The sequence below is a fragment of the Mobula birostris genome, chromosome 25 (assembly GCF_030028105.1).
Source record: "Mobula birostris isolate sMobBir1 chromosome 25, sMobBir1.hap1, whole genome shotgun sequence".
NCBI lineage: Eukaryota > Metazoa > Chordata > Chondrichthyes > Myliobatiformes > Myliobatidae > Mobula > Mobula birostris.
Window position 1 is genome coordinate 1,469,603 of NC_092394.1, and position 23,107 is coordinate 1,492,709.

Genomic DNA, 23,107 nt, shown 5'->3' on the forward strand with positions numbered 1-23,107 from the left:
GGTGACAGAGATGGGGTGATTGGGGACATGGTGATAGAGATGGGGTGATTGGGGGGACATGGTGACAGAGATGGGGTGAATTGGGACATAGTGATAGAGATGGTGTGAATGGGGGACATGGTGACAGAGATGAGGTGAATGGGGACATGGTGATAGAGATAGGGTGATTGGGGACATGGTGATAGCGATGGGGTGATTGGGGGGACATGGTGATAGCGATGTGGTGAATGTGGACATGGTGATAGCGATGGGGGTGAATGGGGAACATGGTGATAGAGATGGGGTGAATGGGGGTACATGGTGATAGAGATGGGGTGATTGGGTGACATTGGTGATAGAGATGGGGTGATGGGGGTCATGGTGATAGAGATGGGGTGAATGGGGGACGGTGATAGAGATGGGTGAATGGGGAACATGTTGATAGATAGAGATGGGGTGATTGGGACATGGTGATAGAGATGGGGGTGATTGGGGGATCATGGTGACAGAGATAGGGTGAATGGGGGGACATGGTGATAGAGATGGGGTGAATGGGGACAGATGAAGTAATGATGGGGTGAATGGGGACATGGTGATAGAGATGGGTGAATGGGGAAGATGAAGTAATGATGGGGTGATGGGGACATGGGTGATAGAGATGGGTGAATGGGGGACATGGTGAAGTTAGAGATGGGGTGAATGCGGGACATGGTGTCAGAGATGGGGTGAATGGGGATGTGGTGATAGTGATGGGGTGATTGGGGGGACATGGTGACAGAGATGGGGTGAATGGGGGACATGGTGATAGAGATGGGGTGATTGGGGACAGATGAAGTAATGATGGGGTGAATGGGGACATGGTGTTAGAGATGGGGTGATTGGGGGACATGGTGACAGAGATAGGGGTGAATGGGGGACATGGTGATAGAGATGGGGTGAATGGGGGACAGATGAAGTAATGAGGGGTGATTGGGGGACATGGTGATAGTTGATGGGGTGAATGGGGACAGATGAAGTAATGATGGGTGTGAATGGGGACATAGTGATAGAGATGGGGTGAATGGGGGACATGGTGATAGTTAGAGATGGGGTGATTGGGACATGGTGATAGAGATGGGTGATTGGGGGACATGATGATAGAGATGGGTGATTGGGGGACATGGTGATAGAGATGGGGTGAATGGGGACATGGTGATAGAGGTGGGGTGAATGGGGAATATGGTGATAGAGATGGGGTGAATGGGGGACATGGTGATAGCGATGGGGTGAATGGGGGACTTGGTGATAGAGATGGGTGAATGGGGAACATGGCGATAGATAGAGATGGGGTGAATTGGGACATGGTGATAGAGATGGGGTGATTGGTGGACATGGTGATAGAGATGGGGTGATTGGGGGACAGATGAAGTAAAGATGGGGTGATTGGGGGACATGGTGATAGAGATGAGTGATTGGGGGACATGGTGATAGAGATGAGGTGAATGGGGGACATGGTGATAGAGATGGGGTGATTGGGGGACATGGTGACAGAGATAGGGTGAATGGGGGACATGGTGATAGAGATGGGGGGACATGGTGATAGAGATGGGGTGACTGGGGGACATGGTGATAGAGATGGGGTGATTGGGGGATATGGTGATAGAGATGGGGTGAATAATCACATGGTGATAGCGATGGGGTGAATGAGGGACATGGTGATAGAGATGGGTGTATGGGAAACATTTTGATAGATAAGAGATGGGGTGAATTGGGTACATGGTGATAGAGTTGGGGTGATTGGGGGACATGGTGATAGAGATGGGGTGATTGGGGGACAGATGAAGTAAAGATGGGGTGATTGGGGAACATGGTGATAGAGATGGGATGAATGGGGACATGGTGATAGAGATGGGGTGACTGGGGGACTTGATGATAGAGATAGGTGAATGGGGAACATGGTGATATACAGAGATGGGGTGAATGGGGGGCATGGTGATAGATAGAGATGGGGTGAATGGGGGACATGGTTATAAAGATGGGGTGATTGGGTGACATGGTGATAGAGATGGGGTGATGGGGGACAAGGTGATAGAGATGGGGTGAATGGGGGACAGGGTGATAGAGATGAGTGAATGGGGAACATAGTGATAGATAGAGATGGGGTGAATGGGGTACATGGTCATAGAAATGGGGTGATTGGGGGACATGATAGAGATTGGGTGAATGGGTGACATGGTGACAGAAATGGGGTGAATGGGGATGTGGTGATAGAGATGGGTTGATTGGGGGACATGGTGACAGAGATAGGGTGAATGGGGGACATGGTGATAGAGATGGAGTGAACGGGGACAGATGAAGTAATGATGGGGTGAATGGGGACATGGTGATAGAGATGGGGTGATTGGGGGACATGGTGACAGAGATAGGGTGTATGGGGGACATGGTGATAGAGATGGGGTGAATGGGGACAGATGAAGTAATGATGGCATGAATGGGGACATGGTGTTAGAGATGGGGTGAATGGGGACAGATGAATTAATGATGGGGTGAATGGGGACATGGTGATAGAGATGGGGTAAATGGGGGACATGGTGATAGTTAGAGATCTGGTGATTGGGACATGGTGATAGAGATGGGGTGATTGGGGGACATGGTGATAGAGATGGGGTGATTGGGGGACAGATGAAGTAAAGATGGGGTGATTGGGGGACATGGTGATAGAGATGGGGTGAATGGTGACATGGTGATAGCGATGGGGTGAATGGGGGACATGGTGATAGAGATGTGGTGAATGGGGGACATGGTGATAGAGATGGGTGAATGGGGAACATGGTGATAGAGATGGGGTGAATGGGGGACATGGTGATAGAGATGGGGTGAATGGGGACATGGTGATAGTGATGGGGTGAATGGGGAACATGGTGATAGAGATGGGTGATTGGGGACAGATGATGTAAAGATGGGGTGAATGGGGACATGGTGATAGAGATGGGGTGAATGGGGGACATGGTGACAGAGATGGGGTGAATGGGGACATGGTGATAGAGATGGGGTGATTGGGGGACATGGTGAAAGAGATGGGGTAAATGGGGACATGGTGATAGCGATGGGTTGAATGGGGGACATGGTGATAGAGATGGGGTGAATGGGGACATGGTGATAGAGATGGGGTGATTGGGGACAAGGTGATAGCGATGGGGTGAATGGGGACATGGTGATAGCGATGGGGTGAATTGGGACATGGTGATAGCGATGGGGTGAATGGGGGACATGGTGATAGAGATGGGGTGAATGGGGGACAGGGTGATAGAGATGGGGTGATTGGGGGACATGGTGACAGAGATGAGGTGAATGGGGACATGGTGATAGAAGGTTGATTGGGGGACATGGTGATAGAGGTGGGATTAATGGGGGACATGGTGATAGAGATGGGGTGATTGGGGACATGGTGATAGAGATGGGGTGAATGGGGACATGGTGATAGAGATGGGTGACTGGGGGACATGGTGATAGAGATGGGGTGAATGGGGGACATGGTGATAGAGATGGGGTGAATGGGGACATGGTGATAGAGATGGGGTCAATGGGGGATATGGTGATAGAGATAGGGTGACTGGGGGACATCGTGATAGAGATGGGGTGAATGGGGACATGGTGACTAAAATGGGGTGAATGGGGACATGGTGATAGATGGGTGATTGGGAGACATGGTGATAGAGATGGGGTGAATGGGGACATGGTGACAGATGGGTGATTGGGAGACATGGTGATAGAGATGGGTGATTAGGGGACATGGTGATAGAGATGGGGTGAATGGGGAATATGGTGATAGAGATGGGGTGAATGGGGAATATGGTGATAGAGATGGGATGAATGGGGGACATGGTGATAGAGATGGGTGAATGGAGGACATGGTGATAGTTAGAGATGGGGTGATTGGGGGACGGTGATAGAGATGGGTGAATGGGGAACATGGTGATAGATAGAGATGGGGTGAATGGTGGACCTGGTGATAGAGATGCGGTGATTGAGGGACAGATGAAGTAAAGATGGGGTGATTGGGGCACAGGGTGATAGAGATGGGGTGATTGGGGTACATGGTGATAGCGATGGAGTGAATGGGGGACATGGTGATAGAGATGGGGTGAATGGGGGACATTGTGATAGATATGGGGTGATTGGGGACATGGTGATAGAGATGGGTGAATGGGGAACATGGTGATAGAGATGGGTGAATGGGGTGCATGGTGATAGATCGAGATGGGGTGATTGGGGGACAGATGAAGTAAAGATGGGGTGAATGGGGAGAGGGTGATAGAGATGGGGTGATAGGGAGACAGATGAAGTAAGGATGGGGTGAATGGGGAGAGATGAAGTAACGATGGGGTGAATGGGGGACAGGGTGATAGAGATGGGGTGATTGGGGGACAGATGAAGTAAAGATGGGGTGAATGGGGGACATGGTGATAGAGATGGGGTGAATGGGGACAGGTGAAGTAAAGATGGGGTGAATGGGGGCATGGTGATAGAGATGGGTGAATGGGGAATATGGTGATAGATAGAGATGGGGTGAATGAGGTACATGGTGATAGAGATGGGTGATTGGGGGACATGGTGACAGAGATGGGTGAATTGGGACAGGGTGATAGAGATGGGGTGATTGGGGGACAGATGAAGTAAAGATGGGGTGAATGGGGGACAGATGAAGTAAAGATGGGGTGAATGGAGGACAGGGTGATAGCGATGGGGTGATTGGGGGACAGATGAAGTAAAGATGTGGTGAATGGGGGACAGGGTGATAGAGATGGGGTGATAGGGAGACAGATGAAGTAAAGATGGGGTGAATGGGGGACAGATGAAGTAAAGATGGGGTGAATGGAGGACAGGGTGATAGAGATGGGGTGATTGGGGGACAGATGAAGTAAAGATGGGGTGAATGGGGGACAGGGTGATAGAGATGGGGTGATTGGGGGACAGATGAAGTAAAGATGGGGTGAATGGGGGACAGATGAAGTAAAGATGGGGTGAATGGAGGACAGGGTGATAGAGATGGGGTGATTGGGGGACAGATGAAGTAAAGATGGGGTGAATGGGGGACAGGGTGATAGAGATGGGGTGATTGGGGGACAGATGAAGTAAAGATGGGGTGAATGGGGGACAGGGTGATAGCGATGGGGTGATTGGGGGACAGATGAAGTAAAGATGGGGTGAATGGGCGACAGGGTGATAGAGATGGGGTGATTGGGGGACAGATGAAGTAAAGATGGGGTGAATGGGGGACAGATGGACACGGTTTACCCGGGGACAGATCAAGCTGCAGCCCTATTGGCAACGAGTTACCACTGGAGCAATGGGCAGGACCAGTTTGCGCTGTCTGTTCCCTGATTGGCTTCCTGAATGTCCATCACGGCCAGTGGAGTGACGCATTTCCGGCTGCGATGGCGGGTGCTGTTGCTGAGTGGCGGCGGGTCTGTGGTGACCGCTGGCGGGCGACCCCGGACTCCGAGCGCCGGCGCTTCGGCTCCGTTACCGATCCTGGCCGCGTCTTCGACTTCGGCCGCCGGTGGCTTGTGTGAGTGTGAAGCCAAAGCACAGCACCCTCGTCCCCTGTCCATCCACTCCCCAACCCAAAACCTGCCCGGCTCCTTACCCCGTCTCGCTGCCATCACCCCGGGGGCATCACAGCAACCCTTCGGCTCCTTCTCCCGTCCCATTGTCCGGAATGGGGGATTCACGGGCCCCGGGGGGATATGACGAGAATGGGGGGGTTCACGGGGCCCTGGGGGTAGGGGGGGATAGGCCTGGAATGGGGGATTCACGTGGCCCCGGGGGATATGACTAGAATGGGGGGGGGGGTTCAGGGGCCCCTGTGGGAGAAATATTCTGGAATGGGGGATTCAAGGGGCCCTGGGGACGGGGTATGTCTGGAATGTGGGATTCAGAGGCCCCTGGGGTGATAGCTCTGTAATAGGGGATTCACAGGCCCCCGGGTGGGGTACATGTCAGGAATGATGGATTTGCTTGGGGGTGGGGGCGTTGTGTGTGCAGTTCAGTGATCTAGGGTATGTGTCAGGCAGTAACCAGCTACTTGCCTCACCCAGGGACGAAGATGTGGCTGCTCTGAATGCTCTGTCTGCTCAGTGGCAGGCACAGAAAGATGTCAAAACAGCGCAGGACTTCAAGTGTCGTGGCAATGAGCGCTTCAAGGCAAGGGACTACCTCCAGGCACTAGCTCTGTACTCCCAGGTACTGGAGGGAAACAGATCCTTCGGCCCGATAAGTCACTGCTGACAAGGTGCCTCTCCCTGCTTTCCCATTTTCTCATGTTGGGCCCATATCTCTTCAAATCTCTGCCCTCTCACCTTAAACACATTCTCCAATTTTACACTCCCCCACCCAGGAAAGGTTGAAGGCTGTCAGCAGGTTATGGGACAGTTGAAGGTACTGGGGTGAGGATTAAATACAGGAAGTGTGAGGTGTTGCACTTTGGGAGGACAACTGTAAAACATCTAGTGACTGGCAGGATCCATGGAGCATTGATGTACAGACGGGATATTGAGGTTCAAGTCCATAGCTTCCTGAGCAGCCAGTAAGATAGCGCTGTAAAGAAGGAGCATGGCATGTTGGCCTTCAGCGGTCAGGGCATTGAGTATAAAGGTCAGGAAGTCACATTGCAGCTGTATAACACCGGCTGGGCTGCATGTGGAGTAGTCTGTGCAGTTTTGGTCACCCTTTACAGGTCGGGTGTGTGCCGTTTGGAAGAGACTGATCATGATGGTCCTTGGATTAGAGAGTATCAGCCTTAAAGCAAAGTTGAACAAACTTGCATTGCTTTCTCTGAAGTGTGGGAGACTGAGAGGGATTATTAATGATGAGTGGCGGGTCAGTGAACTACTAGGTGAATCCTTCTGCATGGTAGGTGCCTGAATAACTTCCAGAGTGTTGATGGAGATGGGCAGTTTGAGGCACTTAGTCAGGCAGTGGACTGTGCTGTTTCCTATCCCTCATCAGCCCTTGCCATCCTGTGGATACCTCTTGTCCCTCAGAATTCCCTCCAGTGTCTCACTCACTACTGAGTGGTGAGAGACGTAGCACCCAACATCATACGAGGTTTCATACCAGTAGTAGAAAGATAAAGGGCTGGTCAGAACAATGAGAGATCTGCACTGCTTTCAAGAATGGGACCTCTGACCCTGAGTGCATGCCACTAGCTCCAGGCTCCCCCAACCTTCCTATCAGTGTATCATTTTAGTCAGGGGGTGGGGAAGGAGTCTGATGGTCTCTCTGTCATCAGGGTCTCAGACACTGCACTGCCAACTGCCTCGAGGCTGCCCTCCTCTATGCCAACCGGTCGGCTGCTCTCTTCCACCTGCAGCGCTACCAGGTGAGTGACAATCCCCTACAACTTCCCTCCCACCCTGCCCCACTCTACTCCCCTCCTCACACACAGCCCCCACCCCTTGGAGCAAGAACCTGTGCCCTCTTCTCATCCCCAATCTCCCGGCATGCAGTTCACTAACCGGTGCTACACTCTTCTCTCACCCTTCTCTCCCCACCCCCTCGCCCTTCTCTCCCCACCCCTCACACACTCCTCTCCCCCAACCCTCTACCCTCTTCTTCCCCACCCCTCACACACTCCTGCCCCCAATCCCATCCCCACCCTCACCCATTTCCTCCTCCTCTCACCTACCCTTCTCACCCACCTATCCCCAATTCCTTTCACCCTCCTCTCCCTGCACCACTCTCATCCTCCTCTTCCCTACCCTTCAGACCCTCTTCACCCCCGCATTTAACACTCTTCTTCCCCCACCCCTCTTACCCTCCCCTCCCACTATAAGACCATAAGATATTGGAGCAGAAGTAGGCCATTCGGCCCATTGAGTCTGCTTCGCCATTCAGTCATGGGCTGATCAAATTCTTCCAGTCATCCCCACTCCACTGCTTTCTCCCCATACCCTTTGATGCCCTGACTAATCAAGAACCTATCTATCTCTGCCTTAAATGCACCCAATGACTTGGCCTCCACAGCCACTCGTGGCAACGAGTTCCACAGATTTACCACCCTCTGACTAAAGTAATTTATCCACATCCCAGTTCTAAAAGGATGTCCTTCAATCCTGAAGTTGTGCCCTCTTGTCCTAGAATCCTCTACCATGGGAATAACTTTGCCATATCTAATCTGTTCAGGCCTTTTAACATTCGGTATGTTTCTATGAGATTCCCCCCCTCATTCTCCTGAACTCCTGGGAATACAGCCAGACGTTCCTCATAGTATAACCCTTTCATTCCTGGAATTGTTCTTGTGAATCTTCTCTGAACCCTCTCTAATGTCAGTATATCCTTTCTAAAATAAGGAGCCCAAAACTGCACACAATACTCCAAGTATAGTCTCACGAGTGCTTTATAGAGCCTCAACATCACATCCCTGCTCTTATATTCTATACCTCTAGAAATGAATGACAACGTTGCATTCACCTTCTTCACAACCGACTCAGCTTGGAGGCTAACCTTTAGGGTACCCTGCACAAGGACTCCTAAGTCCCTTTGTATCTCTGCATTTTGAATTTTCTCCCCATCTAAATCAGGGGTCCCCAACCTTTTTTGCACCGCGGACTGGTTGAATATTGACAATATTCTTGCAGAACGGCCAACCCGGGGGGGCGGGGTTCAAGTAGGGTTAAACTCACCTCAACGTGTCTTTTACAGTTAGGGTTGCCAACTTTCTCACTCCCAAATAAGGGACAAAAGTAGCAGTCAAATCCCAGGACACTTGTGTTTACCCCGAGAAAGACTACCATGACCATGAAGCCTTGCGCGGGCACCTGTGTCCGCATGCGCATACGTGCCAATTTTTTTCACAAATCGGTTTTGGCTTCATCTTCCCGACTATACTGCACACACATTATTTCTAATTTGTAAAGGCTGTGTATTTATCATATCATTCTTGCTTTTACTATATGTTAGTGTTATTTTTGGTTTTATGTGTTATTTGGCATGATTTGGTAGGTTATTTTTTGGGTCTGGGAATGCTTAAAAATTTTTCCCATATTAATGCTTCTGCGCTTTACGGCATTTCAGCACGATCAATTTCATAGGAACGCTCTACCTTAGCGGGGGAAATATGGGACAAGGGTGGTCCTGTATGGGACAAACCAATTTAGCCCAATATACGGGATGTCCCGGCAAATATGGGACAGTTGGCAACCCTGTGTTCAAGTTCAACAGTGCGTGACAGGGGATGAGGAAAGGTGCAGCTGACTCATATCGTTTCCTCACGGCCCAGTGGTTGGGGACCGCTGATCTAAATAATAGTCTGCCCGTTTATTTCTTCCACCAAAGTGCATGACCATACATTTTCCAACATTGTATTTCATTTCTCACTTCTTTGCCCATTCCCTAAACTATCTAAGTACCTCTGCAGGCTTTGTTTCCTCAACACTACCCGCTCCTCCACCTATCTTTGTATCATCGGCAAATTTAGCCACAAATCCATTAATTCTGTAGTCCAAATGATTAACATACATCGTAAAAAGCAGCAGTCCCCAATACCACCCCTCTCCCTCCCCTCCCACTACCCCTCTCCCCAACCCGTCTGACTCTCTTTTCCCCCACCCCTCACCATCCTCTCCCTTTACCCTCTCGCACTCCTCACCCCCACCCTCTCACTCTCTTCTCCCCCACCCCTCTTGCTCTCCTCTCTCCCAACCTTCACCACCCTATCTCTCCAAGCCCCTCCTGTGAGGTCATTAACTCCCAGACCCTCTCTCCCACCCCCTCCTGCCTGCAGTCACTAACCTCCCCACCCTCTCTCCCACCCCCTCCTGCCTGCCGTCACTAACCTCCCCACCCTCTCTCCCACCCCATCCTGCCTGCAGTCACTAACCCCAGCACCCTTTGTCTCCCACCCCCTCCTGCGTGCCGTCACTAACCTCCCCACCCTCTCTCCCACCCCCTCCTGCCTGCCGTCACTAACCTCCCCACCCTCTCTCCCACCCCATCCTGCCTGCAGTCACTAACCCCAGCACCCTTTGTCTCCCACCCCCTCCTGCGTGCCGTCACTAACCTCCCCACCCTCTCTCCCACCCACTCCTACCTGCCGTCACTAACCCCCTGATGCTCTCCCCACCCTGCAGGAATGCCTGGAGGAGATTGACCGAGCCGAGCAGCATGGTTACCCCTCGGAGCTGCAGTACAAGGTGTGGGGCCGCCGGGCTGCCTGTCTCCGGCGGCTAGACCAGTATAAGGAGGGACCACGTGTTCCTGGGGCACAGACCCCTCTCTCAGGGGAAGTGGAGCCGAATGCACCCCCTTCCGTGTCACTGCAATGGGACACGACTCAGGGCCGTCACTATATCGCGGCTCGAGACCTGCAGGCCGGGGAGGTGGTCCTGCAGGAAGAGGCCTTCGCGACAGTGGTGGTTTCTGGCAGTCAGCCTTCCACCCAGGACCTGTACTGCCACCTGTGCCTGCGACCCACAGACCTGCCCCTTCCGTGCCCGCAGTGCAGCTTCAGCTCTTACTGTAGCAAGTCGTGCCGCCAACAGGCCTGGCACCTCTACCATTGGCTTGATTGCCCCCTCACAGGGCTCCTGCTCACCTTGGGCTCCTTCGCCCACCTCGCCCTGCGCACTGTGCTCACCGCTGGCCTGGCCGAGGTGGAGAGATTGCAGGCGGTGGACATTCCAGGCCAGGAGTGGGGCAGGGAGCCACAGAAGGCCACTCCTTACCAGACAATTCACAGCCTGCTGACCCACAGCAGGGCCCGTCCCCCTGAACACCGGTTCCTCTGCGCACTATCAGCCGCTGCCCTGTGCCAGGCGGTGAGAGAGAACGGTTGCGGAGCGAGACTAGGGATCGTGGCAACGGCTGAGGGAGAGGATGGTGCACGGAGCCTGAAGACGCTGGGCGTGGCTGTCCTGCGCCACATGCTGCAGCTGGAGTGTAACGGACAGGCCATCACTGCAGTTACCGACACTGGTCAGTGCTGTGGGGGATATGGAGAGGGAGTGGGATGGTGGGGGGCAGGGGTGGTGAGGTGAGAGAGTGCAGGGGTAAGGTGTGGGATGTGAAGATGGAAGAAAGCAGGGAAAAGGGGAGTGCTGGGAGATGAGGGGGAAATGGGAGAGGACAGGGTTGATTTGTTGTTGGGAGAGCAGGAGATGGAGTGTTGATCTTCTCCACCCCCTGGGTCAAAGGTCCCACTCCACAGAGGAGATGGTTCTCCCTGAATCCTACCTCAGTGACTGCATACAGTAGCTGGTGCAATGCACTCCATCTGTTCTGGCCCACGTACGTATGATGCAGATGTTAGACGCTCTCCGCACAGTGGTGGCTGTACTGCACTCTGTGTGCTGGTACGGTGCTCTACTGCACACTGCTACTGCCGTGCACAATCCTGATTTGATGGAGACAGACGTGAGAGCACGGAGGAACATCTGGTGAAACCTCTGAAATGCCTGCTTTGTTGCCACTGCTACTGTGTGGTCCAGAATCTCCGGAGGAGAAGGCCCCAGAGTCCTCGGCTTTGCCTGTGGCTCGGCGGCCAGGGTGGGGTCGAAGCGCTTGGCAGAGGATAATGCTCGGAGAGGCTGTGTCAGAAGCTCGAAGTTTTCGGACGGACTCAGAGTCTGCTGCGGTCGGGTACTCCCAATGGTGCGGCATCGGCAAGTTGGCGGCGCGTGGTGGTTCATGGTAGGGAGAGTTTCTCCCTTCTGCCGCCTGCGTGAGATGATGAGTCTATCGGGACTTTGAGACTTTTTTTTACCGTGCCCATGGTCTGCTCTTTATCAAATTACCATATTGCTTTGCACTGTTGTAACTATATGTTCTAATTATGTGGTTTTGTCAGTTTTAGCCTTGGTTTGTCCTGTGTTTTCTTGTGCTATCATTCTGGAGGAACATTGTATCATTTTTTAATGCATGCATTTCTAAATGACAATAAACGAGGACTGAGTGTCCTCATAATCTAATAATCTAATCTAATCTCCATGTACTGGCCAGTTCTCAGCCATATCTCCGCCTACAGGAATGGGGTGTGAACGGGTGGTGGAGACACGCCAGGTCCGGATTGCCACAGCTCTCTACGCCAGGGCCAGTCTATTCAACCACTCATGTGACCCCAATACCAGCATCTCCTTCCACGGCACCAGCATCATCTTCCGAGCCTCCCAGCACATCCCTGCCGGCCAGGAGGTGCTGCACTGCTATGGTAACCTGATCTCCCCCCTCAGTCCCTCCTTCCCTTTCTCCCCTTCTCCTTGTTTGCCATTTTCCCATTATCCCAATACCCACGTGTCCCTAAGCCTGGCACAGCCTTCAGTTTATTACCCAAGTACTCCTCGCTCTTCCCCTTGCCTGTCCCTCACTCCCCTCCTTCACAGACTCCACTCTCACTCTGCGACCTTACTTGTCTCCCCCTGACCCGGTACGTGTACGTGTATGTGTATACAGGCCCACACTGGCGCAGGCTGGCACTGAAGGAGCGACGGCAAGCCCTGATGTCTCAGTACGTGTTCCAGTGTCACTGCGGTGCCTGTGTTCGGGAGGAGGCGGAAGGAGGCACGTCGCTGACAGCACCATTCCTCTGCCAACATTGCGGCTCTGTTCTAACTGTGAGTATTGACGATACCTTCAAGAGATCAGCCAATCTGTCTCAGTCTACTGATCAGCTCTGCCCCTGCTTAAATCCAGCTCAGGAACATAACCCTGTCCACTGATTAGCTCTGACCCTGCCCAAATCCAGCTCAGGAACAGAACCTTGTCCACTGATCAGCTCTGACCCTGCACAGATCCAGCTCAGGAACATAACCCTGTCCACTGATCAGCTCTGACCCTGCACAATTCCGGCTCAGGAACATAACCCTGTCCACTGATCAGCTCTGACCCTGCCCGGATCCGGCTCAGGAACATAACCCTGTCCACTGATCAGCTCTGACCCTACCCAGATCCGGCTCAGGAACATAACCCTGTCCACTGATCAGCTCTGACCCTGCCCAGATCCGGCTCAGGAACATAACCCTGTCCACTGATCAGCTCTGATTCGGCCCTGGGACAGGGTGCAGGCAGGTGAGGCCAGCACAAATGGACCCCATGGTTGTGTATGCACTCAGTGGGCTGAAGGGCCTCTTTTTGTATGTCTGTGATTTTGCCTGTTGAACAAACACCAGCTCTCAGAACAATTCCAATTGTTCCACTCTCTCACACCCATACTGTTAATCCCCTCCAATTCACGCAAAATCCCTTCAGTGATTTACAACTGTGTGCTTTCCTTCCAATATGTCTATGGGAGGCATCGAAGCACACAGTCAGAGAGTGTGTAAACTCCACACAAGCTGTGGCAGATTGAGCTGGGCTCTCGTTGGATGGGAAAGCCACAGTATGGAGGGGAGAGCCTACTGCCCACTACACATCTGTCAGCACTCATGGTCAGTCTGTTCTCTCCACAGAGGGTGGAAGGTGCTCAGTACAAATGTTCAGCCGACACCTGTGGTCAGTCTGAGGCCAGGCAAGACCTCTGTCAGCAGCTGGCTGAGCTGACGGGAAGGGTGCGAGGAGCCAGCGAGCTGATCAGTGCACAGCCAGGTATGCCACACAGTGCGTTGCTCGGTACACAGTTTGGTCTGGCACTCACTGCTCAGTCCGGCACTTGATGTGTCTGACTGATAAGATTAATCAGGGCACAGTGGCAAATATTGGTAGCTGGGTGAAAATGTGACTCGGGTTACTGAAGAGAAATAGTTTGATTCAGAACTGACCAGAAATATGAAACCAGCGTAATGCAACTTCCCTGTAGCAGGGTAACCAAACCTGAACAAAGTATTCCAAATACAACGTCATCAACATCTTGTACAACTGAAACATACTGTAATATTCCAACTTGTGACTGATGGAGACAAGCATACCAGACGCCTTCTTAACCACCATTTCCCCCTGAACATCATTTTCAGGGAACCATGTGGCTGAAATCCAAGGCCCCTCTGTTGCACAGCACTCCCAGGGACCACACCGTTCACTGTTGAAGTCCTATCTTGGTCTGACTCTGCAAAATACAACACTTATCATTTATTTGAATTATACTCCATTTGCCATTCCGCAGCCCACTTCATCAGGTTTTCTGTATTTTTTAGGATTGATTTTGAAGTTATCTTACTTGTTTTAAAGCACTTAATGGTCTGGGTCTGGGGTATGTCAAAAAATTGTTTTCACTAAAGATCACTTTTATTTTATAATCCTGCTCGAACATTTAGGTCTACTTCCACCAGTCTCTTAAACTTAAACAATCTCACTCAAAAGATAATTGGCAGGTCAGCATTTTGAGATACACTTCTAAACTGTGGAACTCATAACCTAAAGCTATAAGGGATACAGACTCATTTGACACTTTTAAATGACAACTCAAAACTTCTTTATTTAATCTTGCTGTTAGCTAATAATTTCCTGTCTTTTGTTTTTATGTTTGCACGTTATCCCACTGTAATGCACTTTGAACTACATTCTCTATATGAAAAGTGCTCTATAAATAAAGTTGTTATTATTACTCAGCTGATCAAGATCCCCCTGTAAATCCTGACACCTTCATTGTTTACAATATCACCTCCTGCAGTGTTATCTGTAAACTTAGTAACGGTGCCTTCAACATTCTCATCCAAATCATTGATGTAGATAACAATCAACTAGTCACAGGCCTCCAGTCCAAGAAATAAACTTCCACCATCACTGTCTTCTTTCTACCATCAAACCAATTTTGTATTCAATCAGCCAGTTCTTCCTAGGTCCCATCACAACCTGGCATGGAAGTTCTAGGGTGCATCACAACCTGGTATGGAAGTTGTCCTGTCCAAGACCGAAAGAAGCTGCAGAAGATCGTGAACACAGCGCAGCACATCACACAAACCAATCTTCCGTCCTTGGACTCACTTTACACCGCACGCTGTCGGAGCAGTGCTGCCAGGATAATCAAGGACACGACCCACCCAGCCAACACACCTTTTGTCCCTCTTCCCTCCGGGAGAAGGCTCAGGAGCTTGAAGACTCGTACGGCCAGATTTGGGAACAGCTTCTTTCCAACTGTGATAAGACTGCTGAGCGGATCCGGACCCGGATCTGGGCTGTATCCTCCAAATATCTGGACCTGCCTCTCGGTTTTTTTTGCACTACCTTACTTTCCATTTTTCTATTTTCTATTTATGATTTATAATTTAAATTTTTAATATTTACTATCAATTTGTAATCCAGGGAGCGGGAGGCGCAGAATCAAATATCACTGTGATGATTGTACGTTCTAGTATCAATTGTTTGGCAACAATAAAGTATAAAGTGATCTACCTTCGATAGCAGATTGACACGTCAAAGCCCTTACCCCTTTGACCATGTGTATCGCTCTGCCCTCATTGACCATCTCGGAGTCAGAATCTATCATCAAAAAATCTATCAAATCTATGTTCTTCCCGCACACAATGCCATGCTGAACACCCCTAATCAATCCATCTTTCCAAATGCTTGTACACTGACCCCTCAGAAATTCTGAGTTGGAATCCTCTCCAGCAACTTACCTACCACAGATGTTAGGCTTACTGAAATATGGTTCCCAACTCTTTCTTTGCCACCCTTTCAAAATAAAGGCACAACATTTACTAACGCAAACATGAGAAAATCTGCAGATGCTGGAAATTCAAGCAACACACAGAAAAATTGCTGGTGGAATGCAGCCGGCCAGGCAGCACCTATAGGAAGAGGTACAGTCGACATTTCGGGCCGAGACCCTTCGTCAGGACTAACTGAAAGAAGAGCTAGTAAGAGATTTGAAAGTGGGAGGGGGAGGGATGGAGCCAAGAGCTGAAAAGTTGATTGGCAAAAGGGATACATTGCTGGAGAAGGGAGAGGATCATGGGGCAGGAGGCCTAGGGAGAAAGAAAAGGGGAGGAACCCAGAGGATGGGCAAGGAGTATAGTGAGAGGGACAGGGGGGAGAAAAATAAATAAATAAGGGATGGGGTACGAAGGGGGAGGTTGGGCATTAACAGAAGTTAGAGAAGTCAATGTTCATGCCATCAGATTGGAGGCTACCCAGATGGAATATAAGGTGGTGTTCCTCCAACCTGAGTGTGGCTTCATCTTGACAGTAGAGGAGGCCGTGGATAGACATGTGGGACGTGGAATTAAAATGTGTGGCTACTGGGAGATCCTGCTTTCTCTGGTGGACAGAGCGTTGGTGTTCAGTGAAATGGTCTCCCAGCCTGCGTCAGGTCACGCCAATATATAGAAGGCCGCATCGGGAGCACCGGACTTAGTATATCACCCCAGCCGACTCACAGTTGAAGTGTCGCCTCACCCAGAAGGACTGTCTGGGGCCCTGAATGGTGGTAAGGGAGGAAGTGTAAGGGCATGTGTAGCACTTGTTCCCCTTACAAGGATAAGTGCCAGGAGGGAGATCGGTGGGAAGGGATGTGGGGAGGGGGGGGGTGGAAATGAATGGACAAGGGAGTCCCTCCCCTTTCTTGATCTTTCTGTCTATCTCTGGAGACAGCTTTTCTACTGATGTCTACTATAAGCCTACGGACTCTCACAGCTACCTGGACTATTCCTCTTCCCACCCTGTCTCTTGCAAAAATGCCATCCTCTTCTCGCAATTCCTCTGTCTCCGCCGCATCTGCTCTCAGGATGAGGCTTTTCATTCCAGGACAAAGGAGACGTCCTCCTTTTTTAAAGAAAGGGGCTTCCTTTCCTCCACCATCAACTCTGCTCTCAAATGCATCTCCCCCATTTCACGCACATCTGCACTCACTCCATCCTCCCGCCACCCCACTAGGAATAGGGTTCCCCTGGTCCTCACCTACCACCCCACCAGCCTCCGGGTCCAACATATTATTCTCCGTAACTTCCGCCACCTCCAACGGGATCCCACCACTAAGCACATTTTTCCCTCTCCCCCCCCCCCCCCCGTTTTCCGCAGGGATCGCTTCCCATGCAACTCCCTTGTCCATTCGTCCCCTCCATCCCTCCCCACTGATCTCCCTCCTGGCACTTATCCTTGTAAGCGGAACAAGTGCTACACATGGCATGAACATTGACTTCTCTAACTTCCATTAATGCCCTGCCTCCCCTTTGTACCCCATCCCTTATTTATTTTCTCTCTTTTTTTTCTCCCTCTGTCCCTCTCACTATACTCCTTGCCCATCCTCTGGGCTTCACCCCCCCTTTCTTTCTCCCTAGGCCTCCCATCCCATGATCCTCTCCCATCTCCAGCCTCGTATCCCTTTTGCCAATCAACTGTCCAGCTCTTGGCTCCATCCCTCCCCCTCCTGTCTTCTCGTATCATTTCAGACGAAGGGTCTTGGCCCGAAACGTCGACTGTACCTCTTCCTGGAGATGCTACCTGGCCTGCTGTGTTCACCAGCAACTTTTGTGTGTGTTGCTACAACATTTACTATCCTTTATTAGTTGCATGGAACATGAAACAGTGCAACACAGGAACAGGCTATTCAGCCCAAAATGTTGTGCTGAACCAGCTAAAAAGCAAATCAAAAACACCAACCACTAATTGCTCCTACTTGAACCATGTCCCTATCCCTCCATTCTCCTTATCCAAACTTCTCTTAAAGGCCTCTAATGTATTTGCCTTTACCACCATACTAGGCAGCACATTCTAAGCATCCACAACTCTCTGAGTAGAAAACTAACCCCCTCACATCCCCCTACTCCCTACTCCCTCCGACCTTCAATGCATGCCCACTGATATTAGACATTTCAACCCTGGGAAACGGATACCTTCTGTCCACTCTATCTCTACCTCATGAATTTGTAAACCTCCCTAAGCCTCCGATGCTCCAGAGAAAACAACACAAGTTTATTCAGCCTCTCGTGATAGCACATGCCTTCGAAACCAGGCAGCATCCTTGTAAACCTCTTCCAAAACCTAAACACCCTTCCGACAGTGTGGCAACCAGTACTGTACACAATACTCCAGATGTGGCCTAACCAGAGTTTTATAAGTTGAAACATAAACTGACTTTTGAACTTACTGCCTCAACTAATAAAGGCAAGCATTCCATAAGCCTTCTTAACACCTTATTGACCTGCATAGCAACTTATAAGGAACTACGAACTTGGATTCCAAGATCCCTCTGCTCCGCAACACTGTTAAGGTTCTTGCATTTATTCTACTGAAGCGTAACATCTCACATTTATCTGGCTTAAACTCCATTTGCCATTTCTCTGCCCATATCTGCAACTGATCTATATCGAGCTGTATTCTTTACCAATCTTCTACACTATCCACAACTTTACCAATCTTGGTGTCATCCGCGAATTGACAAACCCACCCATCTACATTTTCATGCAGGTCATTTATAAAAAATTCCAAACATCGGAGCTCCCAGGATAGATCCCTCTGATTACACGCTAATTACAGACCTCCAGTTTGAATAAGTCCCTTCAACCACTACCCTCTGTCTTCTCTACGCAAGCCAGTTCTGAATCCAAACAACCAATTCACCGCAGACCCCGTGCACCTTAGTCTTCTGGATTAGCATCCCATGAGGCATTTTGTCAAATGCCTTACTAAAATCCACATAGACAACATCCACTGCTCTACCCTCCTCACATTGTCAAATAACTCATTCAAGTTGCTAAGGCACAACCTACCCCGCACAAAACCATGCTGACTCTCCCTAATTAGCCCATGGGTTTCCAAATGCTCAGATATCCTATCCCTAAGAATTTTATCCAGCAATTTTCCTACAACTGATGTGAGACTCAGCAGTCTATAGATCCCAGGAATTTTCCTTGTTCCCTTCTTAAGTAAAGGTACAGTATTAGCTATTTGCCAGTCCTCTAGGACCTCGCTTATGGCTAGAGAGGACACAAAGATAATGACTCTTGTCTCCTTAAATAACCTGGGGTAAATCCCATCAGGCCCTAGGGATTTATCCACCTTAATTCTCATTAGGAAGCCCAACACTTCTTCCTTTACCTCTGAATGCCCTAATTTATATATACATTCAGCACTGATCTCCAGGTCCTCCATAATCTTTTCTTTGGTAAATACCAAAGCAAAATATTCATTAAGTACCTCACTCACATTCTCCACATCCAAGCAAATATTCCTCCCTTTATCCTTGTGTGGTCTTACCCTTACCCTAGCTATCCTCTTGCGCTTGATGTCTATATAGAATGCCTTGGATACACCTTAATCCTAACTGCCAAGGACTATTCATGGCTCCTCCCAGCTTTCTGAGTTCTCCTCTTTAGTTCTGTTCTGGCTTCTTTATACTCTTCATGTGCTTTGTTTGATCCTAGCTTTCTACATTGCTTTTAATTTTCTAAAATTCCCTAGTTACAGGAAAAGTTCCTTGAAAGTGGAAAATAATGACTGTAATTCCTTGATGCTTGCAGGGAGAGATACCGTAGTTCTTTGGAACTGTTTTTGATAGAGAGCTGTGGATGAGTGGCTGGGTTGGGGTGCAGGTGGCAGGGTGAGAATGTGTCTGGTGATTATATTGAAGGGTGGGATAGATTGGAGGGGTGGAGTCATGCTGCAGGCGGGGTTGTCTGTGCAGTGTGGTTGACAGTCCTGTTCTCAGCCAGGATGGAATTGAAGGTGCTTTTCTGGGCCGGAGTGGGTTAATGGTGTCATTCTCCTCAGAGACGGCGCTCCCACTGCTCCAGCAGTGTCGGGTTGATGCTAGGAGGCTACTGTCCGACCGGCACAGTCTGTGCGGAGAGATTGAGGATTCCCTGGCTCAGGTGTACGCCTCTCAAGGTAGGCACCTCTCCGAGTGTTGGGCCAGCTGGGGGTGAAGTGTCGAAGGGGGGGACAAGGGTGGGAGTGGAGGGCAAGGAAGTGATCACAGGGGCAGGGTTGGAAGAGTGTGTAGGAAGGGGAGGGGAGAGAGTGAGGTGAGATGGCAAATTGGTGGGAGGGGATAAGGGGCCATTGTCAGGGATAGAAACATAGCAAACCTACAGCACAATACAGGCCCTTCGGCCCACAAAGCTGTGCCAAACGTGTCCTTACCATAGAATTTATCCAGGGTTACCCATAGCCCTCTATTTTTCTAAGCTCCATGTACCCATCCAGAAGTCTCTTAAAAGACCCTATCCATATACACTACATCTACTCCACCACCGTCGCCGGCAGTCCATTCCACGCACTCACCACTCTGCGTAAAAAAAACTTACCCCGACAATCTCCTCTGTACCTATTTCCAAGCACCTTAAAACTGTGCCCTCTCGTGTTAGACATTTCAGCCCTGGGAAAAAGCCTCTGACTATCCACATGATCAATTCCTCTCATCATCTTGTACACCTTTGTCAGGTCACCTCTCATCCTCCGTCACTCAACCTATTCTCATAACGCATGCTCCCCAATCCAGGCAACATCCTTGTAAATCTTCTCTGCACCCTTTCTATGGTTTCCGCATCCTTCCTGTAGTGAGGTGACCAGAACTGAGCACAGTACTCCGAGTGGGGTCTGACCAGGGTCCTATATAGCTGTAACATTACCTCTCGGGCCCTAAACTCAAACCCACAATTGATGAAGGCCAATGCACCGTATGCCTTCTTAACCACAGAGTCAACCTGCGTAGCAGCTTTGAGTGTCCTATGGACTCGGACCCCAAGATCCCTCTGATCTTCCACACTGCCAAGAGTCTTATCATTAATACTATATTCTGCCATCATATTTGACCTACCAAAATGAACCATCTCACACTTATCTGGGTTGAACTCCAACTGCCATTTTTCAGCCCAGTTTTGCATCCTATCAATGTCCCACTGTAACCCTTGACAGCCCTCCACACTATCTACAACACCCCCAACCTTTGTGTCATCATCAGCAAATTTACTAACCCAACCCTCCAGTTCCTCATCCAGGTCATTTATAAAAATCACAAAGAGTAGGGGTCCCAGAACAGATCCCTGAGGCACACCACTGGTCACCGGCCTCCATGCAGAATATGACCCATCTACAGCCACTCTTTGCCTTCTGTGGGCAAGCCAGTTCTGGATCCGCAAAGCAATGTCCCCTTGGATCCCATGCCTCCTTATTTTCTCAATAAGCCTTGCATGGGGTATCTTATCAAATGCCTTGCTGAAATCCATATGCACTACATCTACTGCCCTACTTTCATCAGCGTGCTTAGTCACATCCTGGGGGATTTGGCAGGATGCTGTGATTTGATGTGAAAGGAGAAGCTGAGGGGTGTGTGGCATTGTCCACGTGTTGTCGGTGGGCAGGGTGCTCTGCTCTGGTGAACCTTCATTCAGAAGATTGAAAGGTCCAATTTAATTCCTGGTCTCCATGCCCGCAGGTGATTGGCAGGCTGCCGCCCAGCACCTGAAAGAAAGCGGGCTGGCTGTGAGGCTACAATATGGCTCCCAGAGTATGGAACTGGCCCACCAACTCTTCAAACTGGCCCAGATCCTCTTCAACAGGTAAGGACAGTCCTGAGTGGGGTGTGAAATGTTCTCTGAGCAGTCTGTCTGTCTGTGCTCAGCTGGCCTGACCTCCTCTCCCCTCTTTGTACTGCAGCCAGTTGGTGGAGGAGGCATTGGGTGTGATCGAGGAGGCAGTACCCCTCCTGACTACACACTACGGCCCTGAACACGAGATGGTGATGGAGCTGACGGAGATGATGTCCTATCTACGGGGCCTCTCTGACGGGGCAGATTCTCGCCTCCTGCCTCAGGAGTGGATCCAGTGAAGCCCAGCACTGGGCTGGAAGCAGGCCTGAAAACTGACTGCGCATTCATCATCTGCAGCAGGTCAAGCGGCGAGCAGGGGTGGCAAGTCCCAGCAGTGGCAGGAGAGAGCCCTCTATATGTGAATGTTCATTTTGTGGATGTGTCCATAGGAGGCAGGGCGCTGTCCATGATTGTCTGCTGAACTCTGTGACCAGTAGTGTTCCACACCCTTTAGTGTTGGTATATTTTATTTGTGGTGTATGATAATAGCATGGATTTGAATGTAGGAGGTGTGATCAGTAAGTCTGTGCTGTGGATTCTGAGGAACGTTGTCCAAGGCCGCAGCAGAATGTGGATCAGATGGAAAGGTTAAAATAAAAATCTCCTCAAAATGCTAATGAAGTGCAGTTGCAATGTGTGTTCTTCACTGACTGGAGACGGATTGATTAAAGGTTAGCTTTATTTGTCACATATACATAAAAAAGTACAGTGAAATACACTGTTTGTGTAAATGGCCAACACAGAGAGAGGGTGTGCTGGGGTCAGCCCACAAGTGTCACCATGCCCCTAGTGCCAACGTAGCAAGCCCACAACTTACTGACCCTAACCATACATCTTTGGAATATGAGGGGAAACCGGAACACCGGGAGGAGAACCATGCTATCACAGGGAGAACGTACAAACTCCTTTCATACAACAGCGGGAATTGAACCCTGATCGCTGGCACTGTAAAGCATTATACGATTGTGCCTCCATTACAGATGGAGTGTTTGGAGATTGAATTTATTCCTTAAGTGCAAGGTGATCCATTTTGGGAAGTTATATATGGGCAGGACTTGCATAATTAATGTAGGGCACCTACGAATGGTGGTGAACAGTGACCTTGTCTTCAGTTCCATGGTTCCTGGACGTGGCAACATGGGTGGATAGGTTGATGGTGTTGGCCTTCACGGTCAAGCCATAGAATATAAGGATTGAGACAACACGCACACAATGCTGAGAAATTCAGCAGGCCCGGCAGCATCTGTGGAAAAGAGTAAACTGTCAACGTTTTGGGCCGAGACCCTTCGTCAGGACCCTTCACTGGATTTCCAGCATCTGCAGATTTTCTCTTCTACTTGATTAGGATTGAGACTGTATATTGCGCTTTGACAAAATGCTGGTTATGCTACACTTGGAGTACTGTGTGCAGTTCTGGTCTCCGTACTGTAGGAAGGATGTAGCTGTTTTGGAGAGAGCGCAGAGGAGAATCCTGAGCTTGGTTTATTGTGCACAGTGCAATGAAAACTTGCTTGCAGCAGTATCACAGGCACAGAGCATCAGATAAGCAGCATTCATTAAAAAAAAACAAACACAATTAGAACAATAACAAGTTCATTTTACTGCAAAGTGATCAGACCGGTCCTACTGTGAGGTAGTGATTAGGGTTGTGCCAGTCGGTTCAAGGGAAGTAGCTGTTCCTGACGCTG

General features: G+C 50.2%; 1 protein-coding gene across 6 annotated transcripts; it reads left to right on the forward strand.

Annotated features, from left to right (window-relative positions):
- Nucleotides 1–5,386: 5,386 nt before the first annotated feature.
- Nucleotides 5,387–22,028, forward strand: smyd4 (SET and MYND domain containing 4). Of its 6 annotated transcripts, XM_072242995.1 has the most exons (10): nucleotides 5,387–5,530; nucleotides 6,060–6,204; nucleotides 7,253–7,342; nucleotides 10,092–10,935; nucleotides 11,984–12,166; nucleotides 12,409–12,569; nucleotides 13,404–13,539; nucleotides 19,600–19,716; nucleotides 21,266–21,389; nucleotides 21,487–22,028. In XM_072242995.1, exons 1-10 carry the CDS (start codon nucleotides 5,397–5,399, stop codon nucleotides 21,656–21,658), a joined length of 2,106 nt encoding a protein of 701 aa, XP_072099096.1. In that variant the 5' UTR covers nucleotides 5,387–5,396; the 3' UTR covers nucleotides 21,659–22,028. The 6 variants fall into 6 exon arrangements, with proteins under 6 accessions (XP_072099096.1, XP_072099097.1, XP_072099095.1 ...); XM_072242996.1 differs by lacking the exons at nucleotides 19,600–19,716; nucleotides 21,266–21,389; nucleotides 21,487–22,028 and adding an exon at nucleotides 14,730–15,735 and having other exon boundaries at nucleotides 6,060–6,165; XM_072242994.1 differs by lacking the exons at nucleotides 19,600–19,716; nucleotides 21,266–21,389; nucleotides 21,487–22,028 and adding an exon at nucleotides 14,730–15,734.
- The last annotated feature ends 1,079 nt before the right edge of the window (nucleotides 22,029–23,107 follow it).